The 21,500-nt window shown below is 40.0% G+C and overlaps 1 protein-coding gene across 4 annotated transcripts in view; it reads left to right on the top strand.

Annotated features, from left to right (window-relative positions):
• The window catches only part of LOC131688869 (thymidylate synthase), an 888,839-nt gene that overhangs the window by 796,124 nt on the left and 71,215 nt on the right, over positions 1-21,500 (top strand). For all 4 annotated transcript variants that reach the window (XM_058973579.1, XM_058973670.1, XM_058973749.1 and 1 more), the window contains one exon: positions 6,898-7,244. In XM_058973579.1, coding sequence (XP_058829562.1) covers positions 6,898-7,244 — 347 coding nt within the window. The remainder of the gene's footprint in view (positions 1-6,897; positions 7,245-21,500) is intronic.

Here is a 21,500-nt window from a genome sequence, read left to right on the forward strand (position 1 = left end):
TTTGCCTAGAAAAGCTAATCTGATCTGCGTAATGGGCCGGATCACTCTTTATTGCAACAGTATTTGGACAGAATTCGCTACTTCTTCTCTACGATATATTTATAGGCTTGAAAACTACCTAGTGATAACACATTATACAGGCAAAAATAGCGCGAGATGTTATAAATCAAGGAAAGTATTTCTTATTTTCCATAACGGATTGCTTGTGGAATACAAGTATACGAGTGATAATAACGAACACTGAAGGTATATATAAAGGATTGTTAACCTGATGCACGGGCTTGTCAGCAATAACGGAGCTTGAAATTAGGTTCATAAAAACAGACGCGGCGAATTTTCAATACGTATTGACCCGAGATCATCGATACTAGTCAAATTAAAGTGTTATTGGGGCTAATTTCCTATCAACTATTCATTTTTACGGCAATGGTTTCTCGACTAGATCTGTTCGCACCCTCTCATCCTGCTACTATTGGCAGAAGGCTGATAGCACCCAGTCGTCGCCGGTTTAAGGACCAAATGTCATCAATAGACTTAGACTCGCGTGGAGGCATGAGATAGGAAACTTGTGAGAATTTTGTTATCCCACCGTTTGACGACCAGAGAATATCTAACAGCATACTTTCAAAAACTTTTGGAAGGCAGCTCAGGATTGAAATTCCCCTGTAATTTATGACGTCATGGACATTACCGGCTTTATGAATTGGTGTTATTAAAGCCACTCAAAGCCACTTGACGGGAAAAATACTTTCACCAAGAGAGTGATTGAAAAGCATGGATATCGGTACAGCTAACGATGAAGAGCATTCCTTGACGAAACACGGTTGTATTCCGTCCGATCCTGGTCCCTTTGAACCGTCAACACCATGTAGATTGGTGTACACTTCGCGTTCGGTGAAAGATGTTACAGGCAAATTCAAGGAGAACGTCGGCAGACTACTCAAGTACGATTTAGACAAAGGTGGTGGGTTATTACTTAGCACACTTTGAAAGAAAGACGAGAATAGATTTGCTGACTCTGCAGGTGTCGTTGAGGTCCTGTCACGGTAGCTCACGTTTTCAGGAAATCCAAGGGTGGATGTTTTGTTCCGCAAATAAGCCAAAACTTGCTTCGGTTCGCCCTTCTTGTTACTCTCAAGTCGTGAAACGTATGATCGAAAGCAAGATGCTTTCAATGATTGAATTTGTCGCTCTAAATCTGGCACAAACGATTTATCATCTTCACCTCTTGTCCGGAAAATCGTTTACGAGCCTTCCTTAACCGATTTCGCAAATTGCGCAGCTCATCGTTCCACCAGGCGCTTTCGCCTTCTCAGAGGCACGTGTTGTTGAAAAATTAAGTCCAATTCACAATAAAACCTGTCCACAGCCTCGTCGAGAGTACCCAGTGATAATATTTCAATCCAATTGATGTTTGATATTCTCGCATTTAGCTCGTCGTAATCGCATTGATTAAAATCATACCACACATCTACATCGTCAATCACTGGTGAACCATACAGAGTCTCAATGGTCAATACAAACGGATGATGATGACGATCCAATTTCATTAGCGGTACGGGTGGTTCTAGGATTTCAAAACCACTGGCACTACCTACAAAGGCTAAATCAAGTAATCTCCCATTGTCATTTGTCAGGTAGTTTACTTGTTGTAAACCAGAAGTGATCATAGTTTCGACTAATAACAGCTCGTGCTTAGAGGATGCATTATTAGGGATAAAGCATCCGATTTCGTCATCAAAGCTCCAGCTAGCAATGTTAAATTATAATCACCGAGAACTACAACCCTAGTGCGATCATCAATGTGATTGAGCAGCTTATCCACACAGGCGGCATGCTGCTCATATAAAGCGAGCTCGGAATTTGGTGGTAGGTAAATCACACAAATAACGATAGATACGCTCCCACATGTGACTCGAACGGCAATCTGCTCTAGAGACTCAGCCCCATCGATAGCTACAATATTGCTTCGATTGTTTTTCTTCATACCTATCAAAACACCACCACCACGGCTGTGCCGGCTTATGGAAGAATTTCGATCACAACGATATATTGCATACTCATCGGTCAGCTCAGTATTAAGTATAATGTCGTTGAGCCATGTTTCAGTAAACACCACAACGTCATAATCAGTAATCGAAAGTGCTCCAAAGAGTTGCCTGGTCTTGGAGCGGAGCCCTCTCGTGTTTTGATAGAAGATCGTGAATGGACGTTTAGTTTCGTTGTGTAAGTTATTAGTTTTCGGGCCGAGATCGGAGCTTTGTGGTGTGAATAAGGTGTTTAGAGTCGGACTAGTGTTAATGGTAGGTGACAAACGGGAAGCGAGCGCGGTTGTCGGTTGTGATTCATCCCAGTTGCGACGATTGAAACTGAAAAGTCGATCTGGTGTGGAATTTTAATAATGTCCTAGCAATATTAATATCAAAACTCTTCAAATTGTCTCGGAAGTCTGGTATTTATTGTTACGGGACCCTATGGCAATTTAAAAAATGGAATTGAAATGGAATGGCCACTCACGGCCTCACGGGAACCTGCTCCGGAATGTCCGTTCCGTGGTCAAATCACCAAATGGTTCCAAAACCACGAGATACAGCCAACTGATGCAATTCCAAGAATTTTGATTCCTATATTGCTAGTATTCCATTGAAGTTCACAAATAGTATCCCAGTAGTGGAACCTGCTTCCGGAAATCCGGATTCCCGGAAACCGAATGAAGTAACCCGATTCATTTTTACCAAGTCCAAAAGCGGATGATTTTTTGAATCCAAAACACCCAAAGGTATCGAAAGCGGTTGGATATTACCTTAGTTATTGGTATTTCAGTTTTGTGGGTACCCGTGTACCCACGTTGGCCTGTTACGTAGTAAAAAAAAATTAGGAGCCCCTCCTAACTCCCCCTTATTATATCAACAATATTATTAACCCAATAGCTTGACTTAGTGAAGTTCTAAGATGTCACAAAGTTTCAATTTCCAGCTATGGATAAAACATAGGAATTTCATGAATTGAAACCTAAAAAGGTACCCGGGTACCGCATCGGAGACATAACGGTTAATAGTCGATTGATCCGCTTCAGACCTAGGGGACCCAAGAGGAGATCAGGAACAAGACAGAAGCGGAATCGATGCGAATATTTAATTGCATCGCTGACGATTTAACACGCGTTGTTAGGAGCTTGATACATTGGACTAGACAAAATAGAGGACTTGACGTTACACACTTCAAGACAAATAGGCGCAAAATTTAGTCCTCCTCCTGATGACTGGTGTTTACTTGGCAGACAGTTGCTAACAGTGATGCCAACCTTCCAGTTTAACCTGGATTCTTCCAGTTTTTACAGCATCCAGTCAAACAGACAATCGGAAAAATATTCCAGTTTTTTGAAATTGAGCCAGTTTTTTTAAAATATTCATATATTTAGTTTTTTTTTCTCACAAATTGTAACTTGATTCATAGAATTTTCAAGCAAGCCATGGGATGATGCCGAGTGCTCCAGAATAAGATTTTAATCCACCGTAACCTGAGCTCTTTTTATACCACTGGTGAGTAAAACGGTTCGGGAATATACAAATGGTTCGATTTCAAATGAATTTTACTTAAACATAAATAATAAACTACATTGTGTCTAATATTTTGATGACCATTTGTTGAATTCAAATCTAATTGCTATAGTGGTATCTAAAAAAAAGGTTTAAGCGCATCCTCAAGTTTAGCAAATGGTCTTAAATTTAGGATTTTGAGGATGTGTAGATTGAAACCTTCAAAACAGTAAAATTCGACTAACTATTACAATTACAATCAAATTAGAGTTTTAAATTTTTTTTTAATTTGTACGACAATATCAAAAAACTGACTGAAATTTTCAGTGAAAGGAGGTATGGAACATACGTGTTTACTAAAAATTATGTTCATTGAATCGTTGACTGAAACATGACAAGGGTAATGTGGGTTTTTTTTTCGAGCATCCTGTTTTCTCCAGTTTTTTTCAAGAAAGGTTCCAGTTTTTTTTGAAAAATGTTGGCAACGCTGGCTAATTCGTCCGATTTTGCAAATTTTATCATGCGGGACGGCTCTAAGCTGCAGTCCTATCAGCCAGCTAAAAAAATATTCCGTCTAAAGTATTCGTTTCAGTGCAGTTATTATGTCAAATAACCATCATGCCAAATGACCTTTATACCAAATGACTTTTATGCCAAACGGCCTTTATGCCAAACCGCCTTTATGCCAAATGACATCTATGCCTAATAATATTATGCCAAGCGATCTTATGCCAAATGGGGTACAATCCTTAAAGGAAGCTGTTGTTGATTTCACCTTAGCGTCGATTGGTAGGTTGTTCCAGCATGTTGCTCCGTATACCGGTACACTTTTGCCACTACTATTTGTGTGCCTTGGTATGACGAAAGATCGCGTCCGCTGTTGTTGTCCACGTTGTAAATGCTGTTGGAGGCAATCAGGCAAATTTCCATGGTACGCTTGCCTCATCAAGCAGTATATTCTCAGCCGGTAGTTGGGCGATAGATCGATTCCAAGAATAGAGTTTCGAACGACTTCAGTTGTATCTCGACGGCGGAGGTTGTGGATAGAACGGGCAGCAGATTTGATGCAGCGATGCACGGCTGTAGCGAATCCAGGGTAGTATACTACATCGGCATACGTGAAGATGAGCATCACCACTGCTTCCACCAGCTTCCGATTTTCCGACCGGCTAAATCGGTTTGCGTCGGCACAATCGCCGACTATTCCGCCATATAATTGACCGATAGTTGCACTGACTTAGGGGAGTGTAACGAGGGGGTCTGCCGGCGCGACAACCGATTAAATAGGACCGACGAAGCCTGTTGAAATCGGTCTATTCCAACCAGAGTTAAAAATAATCGAAGCTCTTTTTTTACGGCTGAAAATGAACCTGTTGCGACTCGCGGTGAATAGAAAAAATATTCATTCAACTATCCATCTTATTCATTCAGTTGAATATCGTTCAATATATTCATTACACTAATTATCTAGAAAAATGTTTTCAAAACACATGAAACAACAATCATCATCGCTTACATTGTGCCAGGGCCTATTGCCCTATTTTGATGCGTTTGATTCGTTGCTGCACGGTCGCTTCGTGTAATAATCGGAGCCGAATGAAAATCTGCATGGATGATTGTTTGACGTTTTCAGCAGCGTCACTGAATATTGAAAATGAATGCGGCTGAATATGATCCATTTTCATTCAATGAGTTCGAAATTTTTTAACTCTGATTCCAACCAATTGAATCGGTCGATTAGTTGGTAGATTAAAACTGGGACCAGATTTATACAGATTAAATCTGGCGATTAATATGGAGAAAATTGTTTACCGACGAAACCGAACTTAGTCAGTTAATTAATCGGTCGACTCCGAAGCATTCGATTTAGTCGGTTGACTGGGAAATTTATCAATTGTCGAATTTTTTATAGGGGGTCTATTACATTGTTATTACACTCAGCACGTATACCACGACTACCACGAAAGTCGACGATGGCGCACTTTTAACAAAAAACTACAGCATTTAATTGGCTCAGTCAGTACTAGTTCAATGTTGTCTTCATGTCTCGTGTTTTTTTTTGAAAAGGGCCAATGGACATAGATGAAAGTGAATCTACAGCAAAACAAACAAATAGTCTCAAATTGCTCTCTATTGGTAGAATACGATATATTCTTCACGTGCAGTCATCAAACCAGCAGCTATTTGCTGACAAGTTCTTCAATTCTTGAACGATGTACTGGTGATCCAATGCGAGGAACATGTGAATGTTTTATCACTCGGCTAGCACTTCGCGACGAGAAATAATAGCTGCAAACTGATTGATATTTCCATTGTTTTTTTTAAAGAAAAAATAACGGGAGCGATTTTTTTTTTCATCCGATACGCATGGTTACTATGATCTCTCCTAATAATTAGTTTAAATTATATACAATGAACCAATAACCATAGGATACTGCATCGGTCTGAATCTAGTTGAATATTGAAAGCAAAATCATTCAATTCAGTTGTCAAGGTATCCCTTGGCTTCTATCCGCTACCGGAAGCACGCGCCGTTGGGCTGCTCGATTCTAGGGATCAGTAGAGTTATGGATCTTCGCACTAATCTCTAAACATAAAAATTGTATTTAAAGCTCATCGTCAAGCCCACACAACACAGGAGAAGATTGTGCAAGTTCAAAGCGGTAACCCTAAAATGCAGACCCAAATACAAATTACACCGATACTTAAAAATACAGCACGGTAAACACTGAGCTCCAACCGTTATTTTGTCTATCTATTGATTCTTATTTTGCGGGGGCCCGGCAGTATACCTAATGTTTCAGACAAAATACACATTAGGAAATGCCAATTTTGCCCTCCTTATACTCTTCTATTTCGTGGGCGCGTTTGACATGTCATTCTACGGCGCACGTTAATTCAATATTAATTCGTCAAAAGGGCGAAAGTGTTTTTGTAAACAAACTTGTTTCGCTCATTAGTCTGCTGCTGAGTGGAATTTTATGAAAAATATGCGTTAATGTAAATTTTTACCCTCCGTAGAAGTAATTTCAATTGTTTTCTGCTTTGAAATTATAGTAAATTAAGAGAAACCATCAAAACAAAAGTTTGTTTTCAAATCTTATTCGCCCTTTTGCAAATTTAATATGGAATTGCAGAATGATAGTTCCTCGAGATAAAAATCCATTTTCATCTACAGATGACGTTACATTTTTGTCCTTTATGATATGCGATTTATAGGAGTAAACTATATGTATAGGATTTGCAGGGGTGAACTATATTGTTCGTATAATACATTGGAATCAAAGTTTACATTATTGACTAAATGAGAGCGTCAAAATTGCACCACTATATCGACTAAAATAACGTTGTTTTACAGGTGACCTCGGTCCAGTGTACGGTTTTCAGTGGCGCCACTTTGGGGCAAAATACACGACTTGGAACGATGACTATTCCGGACAAGGAGTTGATCAATTGGTTGAGGTTATAAATCGCATTCAAACAAATCCAACGGACCGACGGATTATAATGAGTGCTTGGAACCCGATAGATATTCCACAGATGGCTTTACCACCATGTCACTGTTTGGCTCAGTTCTACGTAGCAGACGAAGAATTGTCATGTTTGTTGTATCAACGATCAGCCGACATAGGTCTTGGTGTACCATTCAACATTGCAAGTTATGCCTTACTGACGCACATGATAGCTCATATTACAGGATTGAAGGTACGTAGACTATGTTCGTACGATAAAAAATGTGTTTCTGTTTGTTCAGAATGTTCTGTTCTTGTAATATGTATATGTAGTACGAAATTCATCCTCGCTCGTGATCAAGCAATCGCAATAATTTAGCATCAGTTTTAAACACGAAACTGACATTTCTTGATTTTTCTGTATGTTTCATCTGGTCTGTTCGTTCATGTACTAAAAAGCCGTGGGTAGGCTTGTTATTTCCTCACACACAGTGTTCTAAATCGGGTTTTTATAATTTTGGGGAAAATACCCAAGGTTTTTTTCCCGGTTAAAAAGCTTCATGAGAAGATAGTGTTTTTTGATAGAAAAATGAACGACCACTTTGTTTTCAGTAATGAGAGATGGCGTTTGGTAACGGGTTTCTTACAATAATATTTTATTGCGTCTATCACCTACGTTTCGAAGGTCTATGCCTTCATCATCAGGGCAAAACTACAATTTGGACAATAATTTGAACAATAATTTTATACAACATTCAACTTGCAAACAAACAGATTGCTTACAACACTAACAATATTATCTTTGTCAAGTTGGTTTGAACATTTAAATGGAAAAAACAACGCACTGATCTACACAGGGTTGTACGTCATTTCGCGGAATACCATTTCCCGGTATACCATATTCCGGAAAACCATATCCCAGAATGTACTATTTCCCGGAAAACCATTTCCCGGAATGTACCATTTCCCAGAAAACCATTTCTCGGAATGTACCATTTCCCGGAAAAACCATTTCCCAGAATGTTCCATTTCCCGGAAAACCATTTCCCGGAATACCATTTCCCGGAAAATAAATTAAACCACGTACCTTGCCACCACTCATTTTGATTACACTTGCTACGCAGCAAATGTCAAACAAACTACAAAATTCCCTCTACTTTAGAACATAAAAAGTAGTTTGGAAATATGTTTGGAATTTTATTGATTTTAAATGTAAGTTAGAATAACATATCAACAATGCTTCAGATATATTTATATTGAGATTTTTATGGATTATGCATCTAAAAAATCTGCGGGTTTTCTTTCTTATACATGCATGCTTCCTTGTCGTTATTTTTGGCATGTTTTTAATTTATATGTACTTTCTTTTTCTATGTAATTTCACATTCTTTTAAGTACTCTTTCAAAATATTCTTGGTGTTTTATTGGATTTAAGTACTAGTGGTCCTAACATACCTTCCCCGTAGAAAATTTGACAGTTCATAAATTTCACAGTCGACCGACGAAAACGGGTGCTTCGAGGTCGACAGATTAATTAAACGACCAAGATGGGTTTCGTCGGTGGACAATTTTCGTCACCATATTAATCGCCGGATTTAATCTGTGTGAATCTGGTTCCAGTTTTAAACTATCAACTAATGGATCGGTTTAATTGGTTGAAATAGACCGATTTCAACAGATTTCGTCTGTCATATTTAATCGGTTGTCGCGTCGGCTGACGTCCATGTTAAACCCCCATAAGAGTTGGTGCAACAATCGACCGATTAATTGGTGGCATAGTCGGCCGATTGTGCCGACGCAAGCCGATTTAGTCGGTGGGAAAATCGGAACGATTTTCTATGGGGTTTGAATTATAATTGTTATTCTATGAGCTTATTCGCCTTCTTTTGGAGATGAGCAAATCATGAAAAATATTTTTGAATGTCTTCTTTAAAATTTGAGTACTTTTTTGAAAATAATAATTCATAACAATCTTCTTTGAGACTTTGCCTTTTTTAAGCATAATCAGTTTTCTGGTACTTTATTGGTTTATGAGAGCTTGTTTTGCCTTTCTCATATAAAGAAAGACTATGCAATCACTGTAAAAACCGACTTTTTAACCGAGGCCTTGAGGCCCGAGTGTCATACACCATTCGATTCAGTTCGTCGAGATCGGCAAATGTCTGTGTGTATGTATGTGTGTGTGTGTGTGCCATTTAAACTCACACAATTTTCTCAGAGATGGCTGAACCGATTTTCGCAAACTTAGTTTCATCTGAAAGGTATAACGCTCCCATAAGCTGCTATTGAATTTTTAGTTGATCCGACTTCCGGTTCCAGAGTTACGGGTTGAAGAGTGCGGTCACACAGCAAATTCCCATATAAACTGGTACCACCATGATGTTCAAATGATGTAAAACATATTAAAATTGATGTAACATTACTCTAGTTTGCGGGTCTGGATCACCAATGATCAATTAAAGCAGCTTTGACCACATTGGCCACCTATGACGGTTCATGACACCCCCGGGGAACTCGCCAAGTTCCTAAGCTAATATCACACCCATTCCCCAACGTATTCTCTACCGATTTTTACAAACTTGTTTTCAAATGAAAGATACAGTAATACCGCTGACTGCTGCTGAATTTCATTCGGTTCTGACTCTTGCTTCCGGAGTTACAGGGGTGTTAGTAAAGATACACTGGAATTTCCCTTATAAATCGGTACAATCGTAATACCTCAGAGGCTAAAAACTATTGAAATGGTCACCAAATTACTTCTAATCGCAGATCTAGATCACTGATTGCCAATCAAACATTCTTTGAATATATTGTCCACTATCGACGATTCCGGAAGTCCGGAATTCCGGTCATATTCCACAATTAATGTCACATCGGTTCTTCGGTGATGACTGAACCGATTTTCTCAAACCAAGTTTCAAATGGAAGTCAAAATATGCAGTTGAGTATTGCGTCGCCGCCCCTCCCCCCCGCCTTGCCCTTACACCTCCCTCCTTCATCACTCCCCTCCCCTTGGACCACCCTCATGCCCGCATTTCCTTCATCCACCTCGTATACCGAAATAAGATGAAGGATTTCTGACTCATCCTTCACTTCCACTCTACTAACCCCCCATTCCCTCCACTTTCAAACCCATTCCACCAACATTTCAAAATATAATCACATGAAGATAACATTGAACTCATGCTGATTAAGCTAATTAAATATTATTCTTTTGCCTTTCTCATATAGAAATTGCTCCAAAAACCGACTTTCTAACCGAGGCCCGGAAAAAATATTTCAAAATATCTGTGTGTATGTATGTGTGTATGTATATGTGCATGAATGTGTGTATGTATGTATGCATGTATATATGTATGTATGTGTGTATGTGCGGATTTGTTAACAAAATGTTCACATCGGTTTCTCGGAGATGGCTGAACCGATTTTTACAAACTAAGATTCAAATGAAAGGTATAATATTTCCATAGGTTGCTATTGAATTTCATTTTCAACCGACATCTTGTTCCGGATTACGAGTTGAACAGTATGGTTACAAAACAAAATTTGTTGATTTGTCCACATCGGTTTCTCGGAATTTTCTGAACCGATTTTGACAAATTTGAATTTAAATGAAAGGTCCATCAGCTGCTGTTGAATTTTGTGTGGATCCGAGTTCTGGTTGCTGAATTACAGGGTGATACGTACGATCACGCAGCAAATCCCGATTCTAACGAATTCTGCGATGAATCTAAAAAGGTGAATTTCTTTCCAAAATATAAACATAACTGTTGAATTTGTAGATCTAGGTCACCAACAGTCATTCAAAGTCTCTTTGGCCACACTGGCCACCATCGACGGATCCGGAAGCATCCAAATTCAGAATAACGGTTATATTGGTTTCTCGAAAATGGCTAGACAGATTTGATCAACTTAGTCTCAAATGAAATGTGTTGCGTCCCCGGAAACTGATATTAAATTCCATCTTCATCCGACTTCCAGCTCCGGAGTTACGGGTTGTGGAGTGCGATCACATAGAAAACTCCGATTCAAACCGATACCGCGATGAAGGCAAAAATGTGCTCTTATATATACTTACCAAGAGTAATAAGAATGAAAGACATTTCCATAATGTTATACTGTACGAACCAGCTATTAAATCATAGTTTGGAGAAATGAGAAAGGCACAATTGCACCTCTAGGTGGATTAAAACAGGTTTTTTATTAATATGATTAGAGAGCAAAGATAAGGTGTCAAGCGAACCAAACAAAAACTTGGAATGCAGAATAATGTCATCATGTTTTATTCCAGCACAGTCAATCAATATCTATAAAGCTTATCACATCTTGATTGTAAATTTTATTTGTCGCGGAATAATGTGAAATAAAGAATAGAGGAAAAACGGAATATCTCAGGATGCGCCCATATTATATTGGGATGATAAGTTTTTTATGTAAAAATGTCTGAGGAACGCGATGGCATTAAAATTTTCAAAATTAAAATATATGTATTGAGAGAAAAACTAACTTTTAATATTTAACTGAAAAAATCGCATAGTTGGCAGCACTGCCGGCAAAAAATATTATTTCTAGACTCCTTGAACAATTTTCTTCAAAAGCCAACTTACGGTTTGATTCTAGAGTAAATAGAACCGGAGATATGAACAAAAGAAAATCAAGCGTTTTGGCAATTTGCCAAAACGGGGGGTGCTCCCATGACTCGAGGGGTGGTTCAATTGACACAAAAATTTGGGTTTTTATATATTGGCCCTAGATGAGCAATTCCTTCAAATTTGGTTCAAATCCGTGAAGGTCGATTTCAAGTTTGCATCTTTTTTTGATCACTTCGCGTGGAATGACCCATATGTAAGTCAACATAGCTCTGGATTTATTCTTAAGGTTCAAATTACATGTTTACTTTAGATTTCAATAGTATAAATAATTACCGAGAAAAAGTACATTCCGGGTAATGGTATTCCGGGAAATGGTACATTCCGGGAAATAGTATTCCGGGAAATGGTACATTCCGGGAAATGATATTCTGGGAGATGGTACATTCCGGGAAATGGTTTTCCGGGAAATGGTACATTCTGGGAAATGGTTTTCTGGGAAATGACATTCCGGAAAATGGTTTTCCTGGCAATGGTAAACCGGGAATCGACGTACAATCCTACACAGTAATGTCAAATTAAGTTTAAATTCGATTTGAACAGCCAGTTTGTTTGAATTGTGGCAACTTACACAGACGGTCCAGGCACAGACGGTCCCCGCACACATAGCAATGACTGAGCAACAGGCATTGCATTTATCGCTCATATGAGTAAATGCGCCCGGATATTTTGCTACTGCGACAATAAAAACTCACATTTTCACACGAAAAGTTATTGGCACTCACACAACTTCTCCGGATAAATACAACGTGTTATTTCTCCGGATAAATAAAACAGCCGGATAATGAGTGAATGAGTTTTTCACGGTATATTTTCTACGCTCGCTGCTTTCCTGCCGTTATTCCAAAACACGAAAAACAAGTCTATCATTTTTCTTTGCCGCTTTTCTTTGTAATTAAGTGTAGTGAAAGAGAGAGATAGAGAGAGATAGATAGATAGAGAGAGAGATAGATAGATAGAGAGAGAGTGAGAGAGAGGAAGGGGAAGGGGAAGAGGAAGAGGAAGATGAAGAGGAAGAGGAAGACGGAGATGGAGATGGAGATGGAGATGGAGATGGAGATGGAGATGGAGATGGAGATGGAGAGGGAGATGGAGAGAGGGAGAAGGAACGGGGAGAGGGAGAAGGAGATGGAGAGAGAGAAGAAGATGGAGAGGGAGAGAGAGAGTAGCACCCAAGAGTATGCTGTATTCAAATTATTATTATCGGCTCTAAAATTAATTGTTGAATCATCACTAAAAATGTGGCACATTTCCAAAATCAGTAAAGCTTGTAATCGTTTTTTATTGTCTAACATTGTGGTTTTTGATAGATCAAAGCTGTGCTCATTATCAATGGCATAAACCATTGCTTTTGAAATGGCTCGAATCATATTTAACGAAACGTCAACAAACAGTTCGCTTTCAGAATATACTCTCGCAACCAATTTCTGTCACTTCTGGTGTACCCCAGGGTTCCCACTTAGGCCCTCTGCAAAATTGTACGAGATTTAGGCGTAATCTTAGACTCCAAGCTTTCATTTGTGGAACATTATAATACAATAATAAATAAAGCAAATAGTATGCTGGGCTTTATTAAACGTTTCACCTACAATTTTGAAGACCCTTACACTATAAAATCATTATACAATACATTTGTCAGGCCAATTTTGGAATATTGCAGAATAGTATGGAACCCATACACTGTCCTGTACGAAGAACGCATCGAATTAGTCCAAAAACAATTTTGTTTTGTACGCACTTCGTAAACTAAACTGGACGACATTTCCTCTTCCATCGTATAAAGCACGTTGCATGCTCATTAATATACAAACACTCAAAGAACGCCGCGAATTTGTCATGCTTTGCTTTATTAACGACATTATTTCTCAACATGTACAATCCGCATCATTACTTTCGCAAATAAAATTTTATGTACCTAGCCGACAACTAAGAACTCGTAATTTATTCCAAGAACAATCTTTTAGGACAAACTATACTAAAATAGTCTCATCAATAGAATGATGCGTCATTATAATGAAAATTGTCTAGAAAACAAATCAAATCTGAACTAAACCGTAGAAATAATGTATAGTATATAAGTAAATATTGTAAAACCATTCTATGTAGTCTACATATGCTTGACGAAATAAATAAATTGTGTACAACAATTATTATGATATCATTTGCATACACAAGCACTATCGGCAAACTGATTCTCATCGTCGGATTCAGTGTGAATATTTCCAGAATCTCCTCCGCCGTCGTCAAAACTTCTTCAATCACTAGATTAGCAATGAAGGGGCTAAGAGGACAACCTTGTTTCACACCGGTATTCCTTGCATAAGGATGAGACATTTCACCATTCCAAAGCGTCTGCCTTTTCCTAAAAAAGGAACTGAATATTATCATCCTTAATCAAAAGAAAATATATTTTACCTTTCAGGATTGCTGGCAGAGCTTTTAAACTGACACAATCGAAAGCCTTTTCTATATCAAGGGACGTGGCAATCAGGGCACCCCCTCATTCCATCGCTCTTGGAAAACTCGTTGCACAACAAACAAACGGTCCGTGGTCGATCGATTAGATAGAAATGCTGCTTGATGATACCCCAGCTCTCCAACGTATTCATTCATTTTTTCAAGCACCCACATGGCGTACATTTTATACCCGGTACTAGTCAGACAAATCCGCCTATAGTGGGCAACGGAAGTAGGCTTTCGTACTTTAGGAATGGGGATGATAAGATTTTGCTTCCACATTTCAGGAATAACATTGCTGACCCAAACACTACTCATCAGATGCTGAAGCTCTTGGATTGCTGACTCATCAGCATACTTCAAATATTCCGTTGGTAATTGGTCTTGATCAGGAGTTTTACCGTTATGCATAGAATCTAAAAGCCGACGTAAATCATTCAGAGTAGGGCCAGGCTGAACTGCCTGACCGTCGGTTTCTAAGATCAACTCTGGTAACCCGTCTATAACGTCTCGTGTCCGTTGCCATTCACTGATGGGAATATTGAACTTTCTCACTGGTCGAGTGGCGTGTTGTCGATGCTCTTTACTTAAATACTTATGTGTTCTATTGATACGCACCCCCAAGGGATACCTTTCGAGATCTTTGAAAAAGTGAATGCACTGATTCTCATCAGCACGCTTCATCAACGTTTTGAGTTCGGTCACAGCTTTTGATAGCTTGGATGCAATCCGATCCGAGGGCTTCCGCTACATCCAGAACTTGTACTTGCAAACCAAAGCAACCGCTTTCCGACATTCGCGATCTTTGGGAAGGCCTTTTTTCTCAAACACATTGGCAACAGCTCTACGGATCCACCTAGCATACCAATCCCATGCGAGGCTGATTTTTTTTTTAATTTTATTATGTTTTATTGGTCAGCGAATTTTTTAAAATACATTTTGATAATTATTATAATATATCTAGTTCAAAGCTAAGACTATTTACATCTATTGCATTTTCAGCATTGTTTATAAAAATTACATAATGTATAAACATCTTCATGATTTTAACTCGATTTCTTTTTGAGATGTGGGTAAGGGTAGGTTGCGCTAAGTCTGAGAATGAAAAAATCTATATTTGCGACGATCACTGTTATCCGTTGCCGCAGAGATCTCCAGGCGTCAATGACTCGGGAGCAGGATGAGTATTTATGTGACAAATCTTCATTGGCGAATCCACAATGCGTACATGTCGGCATATTAGCTCGATTTGTCCTGAACAGGAGATTTTGGTGCAGTATTTTTTTGTTGGTTAGAAGGTAGTACCAGTGTCGTTCCAAAGAGTTCAGTTTTTTCGTTGAAATATTCCTCCACACGCGTTTCCATTCAACCTCCGGGTTATCTTGCTCAACTTTTACAGGTTCAATCGCATTCAATAAGTGCCTATGAATCGTCCCGGTTGTGGGATTAGCTTGGATTGGTGTAGGTTGCGTGTGATATATTTGGCAGACTGTTTTCAAACAGGGGCAGTTTGTCGGCGGTCTGGACGATGGGTTTAAAATGTATGTCTGTTGATTAAGAGCGCATTACATTTGAAGGCAGGAAGCTGTAGATTGAGCTGTTGCAATCGGAAGTGTCAATTGATGGATCGGGATGCGAAAAGAATGATTTGTCCAAATGAACGAGCCCATTAACGATGTCAATTTTGCTACATGAACTTTGAACGGACACAGCACAGATGATACGTACCATATGCGCGATCTGATGAAAACATTCAAAAGTGTTATTTTTTGATGGAGGGTCAATGTTCGCATTCTGTGGAGCGATAATAGCTGTGCAAATTTGGACACTAAGTTATCCCAGTTTAATTTGGTCATGAACCGTACTGAGTTGACGAATATTACTCCGAGAACTTTAATTTTATCGCCAGTTTGTAACCACGGAACAGTTAACCGGTTACTTCCACTGATTAATCCAATATCGATCGACATTGTTTTTTGCATGTTCAGTATCGCTCCTGCTGCCAGTTGGAACTGCAAAAATATCTCTCGCGCTCTTTGAATACTTTCGGTGCTTATTGAGATTAGTGTTATATCATCTGCGTATGCCACCATAAGATCTTCGGGTCCACACACACGTTCGAGTTGTATTAGAAGAGGATGCATGTATATCACAAATAGACACATTGCCATAGGATCTCCTTGTCTAACAGACCTTTGAATTGCGAAGGGAGGAGAGAGATGACCGTTTATTAGTACTCGGGATGTAGATCGGGTAACAATCTGAGAGAGCAGCTGAATAAAACTCTCGTTTAGGCCCACAGCCCTCATCGTTTCATAGAGGAATCGTCTATCTACACGATCGAAAGCATGGTCAAGGTCGAAGCTGACCATCTTTCCTTTTCGTTTCCGTGTTTGTAGTTCTGCTATCTTACTTTTCATTGCTAGAGTGGCCTGAAATATGTTCCTCTCTCCATTTGAGCATTTTTGCGATGTCGTGAGCACTTGGTGTTCATAAAGTACACGATCGAGTCTTCTGGTGAGTAGCCGTGAGAACAATTTGTAATCGTAGTTGAGTAACGATATAGGACGATATATCCTTTGATGGTGTTGGCAGCATTTTTCTTCTTGATAAGAACAATTACACCATCGGCAAATGCACTTGGAAAGTCACCCGAAAGAACTTCGTTGAGGAGAAGATTCAGTTCCCTGTGGATGATGTCGAAAGCAGATACGTAGAATTCTTTTGGTATTCCATCCGGACCAGGTGATTTTTTCGAAGCGCTCATCTGTATTGATTTGTGGATTTCATCGGTGTTAATTTGATCCATTATACGGTTGTTGATCTCAGAGTCCTGCGGTACCACTCTCTCACATACAAATGCGGGGATTTCTCGTGTCTCTCCTTCAGTGTAAAGGTTCCTGTAGTAGCTTGTCACGTGCTCTATAATTTCGTTGTGTTCTTCAATTGCGTTATTCGGTTCCCGCTCCAATTTCTCGATGAACGTTTTCCGTCTCCTTCTCTCTCCGCTCTGAAATGTTGACATAGGCTCTCCTTCTACTCGGGTTTCATTGATTGGCATAAACATATCAGTTTGCTTTCTCTGCAGCAGAAGCATTTCCGCTTTTATTTTATTTATTGTGGTTAGCACAGACTGGTCCTGGAAATAGGTATCATAAGCAGTTTGGAGCTGAGTGTACAGTTCCTGGTGTTCTCTGCGAAATTTATCATATGCTTCTTTAGTCTTCCAACGAAAGAAGGACTTAATTTTAATCCATGATGGGTAGTTTCTTCTTTGGCGAGTCCAATAGTTCCATTTGCTTTGAAACTTCCATATTCTCTTGGATGAGAATGTGTGGGCGCAACGACCAAAAGCCTCTGCCGTATTCCCTTCCCAGTGTTGGTAAACATATACGGACCGTCAGTGCTTTATGGTTTGTGAAGGAGCACACGTGTGTGGTTGCCGTTCTTAGTTGAGTATTGAGGTTGGAGCTCACATATAATCGATCGATTCTGGAGATCGAGTTATGAGTTACATAGGTGTGTCCAGGTCTGGTGCCGTTCGTCTTCTCCCATGCGTCGTGCAGTTGTAATTGTTGGACCGTGTTTTTTAGAGCGTTGCTGTAGTTGCTCTCTCCAGATGAATCTCGGGGATGGATAACCGCGTTGAAGTCCCCTGCTAGTATCGTATGTGTGTTTGTTTGTCGGAGGTAGTGTGCGATGGTCTCGTTGAAGAAGCATTCACGTTGTAAACGCATCTGATTGCCAGAAGGGGCATATACATTGCATAGGGTGATACACTCATTTATTCGAAGAGCAATAAGGCGTGAGTCGATACTTTTTTCGATTTGAGAGAATCGCATATGAAGTTTCAGCGCGATCGCAGTCCCTCTTCTGGTATGATCGACATTGGTTATAACGTTAAAGCCGGGAATTGAAAGATCGAACATTGCTACTTCTTGGAGAAACACAATATCGAGGTCTAATGAGCGTATGAAGTTCCGAAGTGCGTTGAGTTTCGTTTCGTTACTAATTGTACATATATTAATTGTTGCAAGATTGTAGGTATTGTAGTCCATTAGGGGAATGTAACATCCATCTCCGTGTCCGAACCGTTTTGTCCTTTGTTCCGTTTTGAGCGAGTTCGAATCCTACGCTCTGAGTTGATCGATGAAGCATTGGATGCATCACTGTCATATTCGTCATCTTTGGAGCGTTTACTGTAGATGATTGCGCGCTCTGGGAGAATTGTCGTTGGTCGTTTGAACTCCGACACTGGAGTGTGAGTTTCAACCGTGAGGTCGGTTTTAGAGTATGATTCGATCTGTTGAGAGTCTAAAGATGTATTCGAAGCAGGCTCCGAGATTTGACGACGGTCAGAGCGTGCTTTTTCGTTTACCTTGTTGAGTACAACCATTCCTTCCTCGCGGGGTGAAACAGGGAACGGTTGCTGCGAAAAGCCTTTAACAGCCGCAGCGTAGGAATTATCTGTCGATCTCAGTCGATCGTTTACACTTACTTTTTGCACAAGCAGTTTTTTATTTTGTATGCACGTTATACCATTGTGGATATTCGCCACAATGGCGACATGTCTGCCTTTGGCCTTCGTAAGATACGTGTGTGGTCTCACCAGCAATATTGACGTAGGACTTTATATGTGCCCTAAGAATCATTTTCTCCGAACGAATACCCGTTGGAAGACCTGCAAATAGGAATTTGTCGTCCCAGAGCAACTCCCTAATTGCTAGAACTTTCCCGCATTGAGATAGGTAACGTTTAATTTGTTCATCTGTTACCTCCTGTGCAGGTCATGAAGTTTAACTTCCACGCTGCCATCTTCCAGCCGCAGGCGAAGTTTGGCTTTATTTTTGTCATGTACTATTTCATGCTTATTATCGTGTTGTTCTACCACGTCTTTTGTGGTGGCAAGATCACAACATTGAACAAAGGCACAGTTTTGAGTATGATTGACTTGAATACGCACTAGCTATTCACGAGTGAGACCTACTTTTTGGCCAACGAATTGGTGTACTTCTTCGAGATTTTGTCTACGAGGCATGCCAGCATACTCGATGCGGAAAGTGTTTTCGCGGCGTTGTGGTGGATTCATCTCGGATAATATCGACGAGACGAGTACACGTCGGACGCGAAACCGGTTAGACCGGAGCAACTGCTTTTGCTATTATAATCACAGCTTCGAATTTGATTTGCGACTTCTCTCTGCAACTGTTGAGAGCTAACTAGGCTGATGGGACCGGTCAGAGATTCAGGTTTAGAGTTTAGCAACTCCCTATGGAACTCCTCCAGTGCATTCGGATCCTGCAAAGAAATCGTTCTCGGGATGGATACTACAGGGGAGCGTCGAACCTACTTGATTTTTTGCTTGGCCCTAACACATGGTTTCGCTGCATTCCTATTCGGCAATAATTCCCAAGTTTCGAGCTTATGATCGCTTTTCAAAGAAGGGGTAAAATGAGCTTTGATATTTCTTACGAAATGCTTTGAATAAATTGGGACGATCACATGATCCAACTGCGAACAAATTATACCTACAGAAAGTATTTATGAATTATAAGCTAGAAATAAGGCCAACGCATGATACCGTTTGTCCATGTCCACGTGAGAGACTTGTCAGCTTGCATAGAACGAGCGACTATATCATGGCGCACTAAGAGATACCTCAACTGTACACCATTTCCATTACAAATGCCAAATGATTATTAAAATCACCGGCTAATATTGCGATATCCTTATCAGCCATCTTACGTAGCACATACCCGAGGCGTCCCAAATAGATTCCGTTAGTACGATTAGGGGCATGTACATTTATGACTAGTAAGTCTCTCGTTAGAAGTCCAGCAGTGTACCGTATACGAGCAACTTGGATACAGGCTCCTTCTGCTTTAACGTGGGCAACAACAAGAGGATGCTACTTAGATACAAGAATCGCTAAATTTCTTTTCCGATTTATTGAAACAGAACCAGTATGCCAAACAAAATTTTTCGTTTCGCTTCTTATGGAATCAATATTAGCTTCCTGGAGTAAAGCGACTGCTACCTCCTTTTCGAAAAGGCACTGATCAATCCGCTCTCGCTTCTCTGCTCTTCGGCAACCTGAAACATTCCAAGTGGCCATTCGCAAAAGGCACAAAATATTGTTTACTCGCATTGAAGGTTGGCTCCTTTCATCCGGTGATAAATGAGTTGAGTTTTGTTTTGGGGAAGAGAGTTTGTCGCACTGGTAATATCGTGGGTGGCGGGACTGGTTGGATGCATAGCGGACGAATGGGTATGGTTATTTGTTTGGCAGGGATGTTGTGTTTAGTGTGGGTTGGTGGGATTGGCGCGAGATCAGAGTTACTATATGTAGGACTTAGGATTGAAGGTACCGGATAAATTGAATCAGGAACTGTGGGTTGCAGATCGATCGGAGACGGTAATGCACTAACATAGCTTTCAGGGTTCGGCAGTGGTTCTTGGATACGAATACAGTCAATATCACCTGTTCCTTTTGAATGCGCCTGGGTGTCGAGATCGAAGTGATCTCTCGAAGGCTCCACAACAGTAGCTGAAAAGACATTCTAGTGATATCTATTTAAAAGTCAAGTGAAAGAGAATACACACCCACAGAGCAGGAAATGGGAGGTAAACTCACGCTGTCGTAATGACTTCCTGTATAATACAAGGCAATTGAACGGGCCACGGTCGCGACTTCTAGTGTGAAGATGATTGGATGAGTAGTATTAGCTTGCCAAACAACCACTTCACAACAAAATATTTCAGTGGCAGCTGAGAGACTCTCTTCGCCGCCCCAAGTCCCATCCTTCGCTAGCATCTCCAGATACATCAAAACACATTCTGTCTCACTGATATTATCCGAGCAAACTTGATCCATTGCAGTGGGAAGAAGAAAACGCCAATATCTCTCAAGATTAGACTGCAAATGATTTGAAATTAGCTTCCGCATATCCATCACGGAACTTCGAAACTCTCTATCGGAAAGATGAATCTGAAACAGCTGGTGCACGAGGCTCCCGTAAAGGCAATTGCCATCTCCCGGAATTGGCTGGATCCACAACACCCGATCACCAGCATTTTTCTTAACTGGCTCAGAATTTTGAACGCATTTGGATACCATTTTAAAACTCCTATAGCTACCAAATTTAAAGACGCAAATAAAAATGGCAGCACACTCGTACATATGTACACGTATACATATACGCTTCGTAGAATGAGCTCAAGATGATAGAGGTGGGCACCAAGGTGGGCACATTTATTTATTAAATTATTAATTTATTTATTATTTTTTTTCCTCTATGTGTGGGTGCGTTTGTCATTTTTCTTTGACGAAGCCGGTAGAACGGGGGGATGTGTAGATAATGAGCATAAACAAATGACTTTGTGGGCTTTTGTGTTGCCATAGG

Source organism: Topomyia yanbarensis, chromosome 1 (genome assembly GCF_030247195.1).
Source record: "Topomyia yanbarensis strain Yona2022 chromosome 1, ASM3024719v1, whole genome shotgun sequence".
NCBI lineage: Eukaryota > Metazoa > Arthropoda > Insecta > Diptera > Culicidae > Topomyia > Topomyia yanbarensis.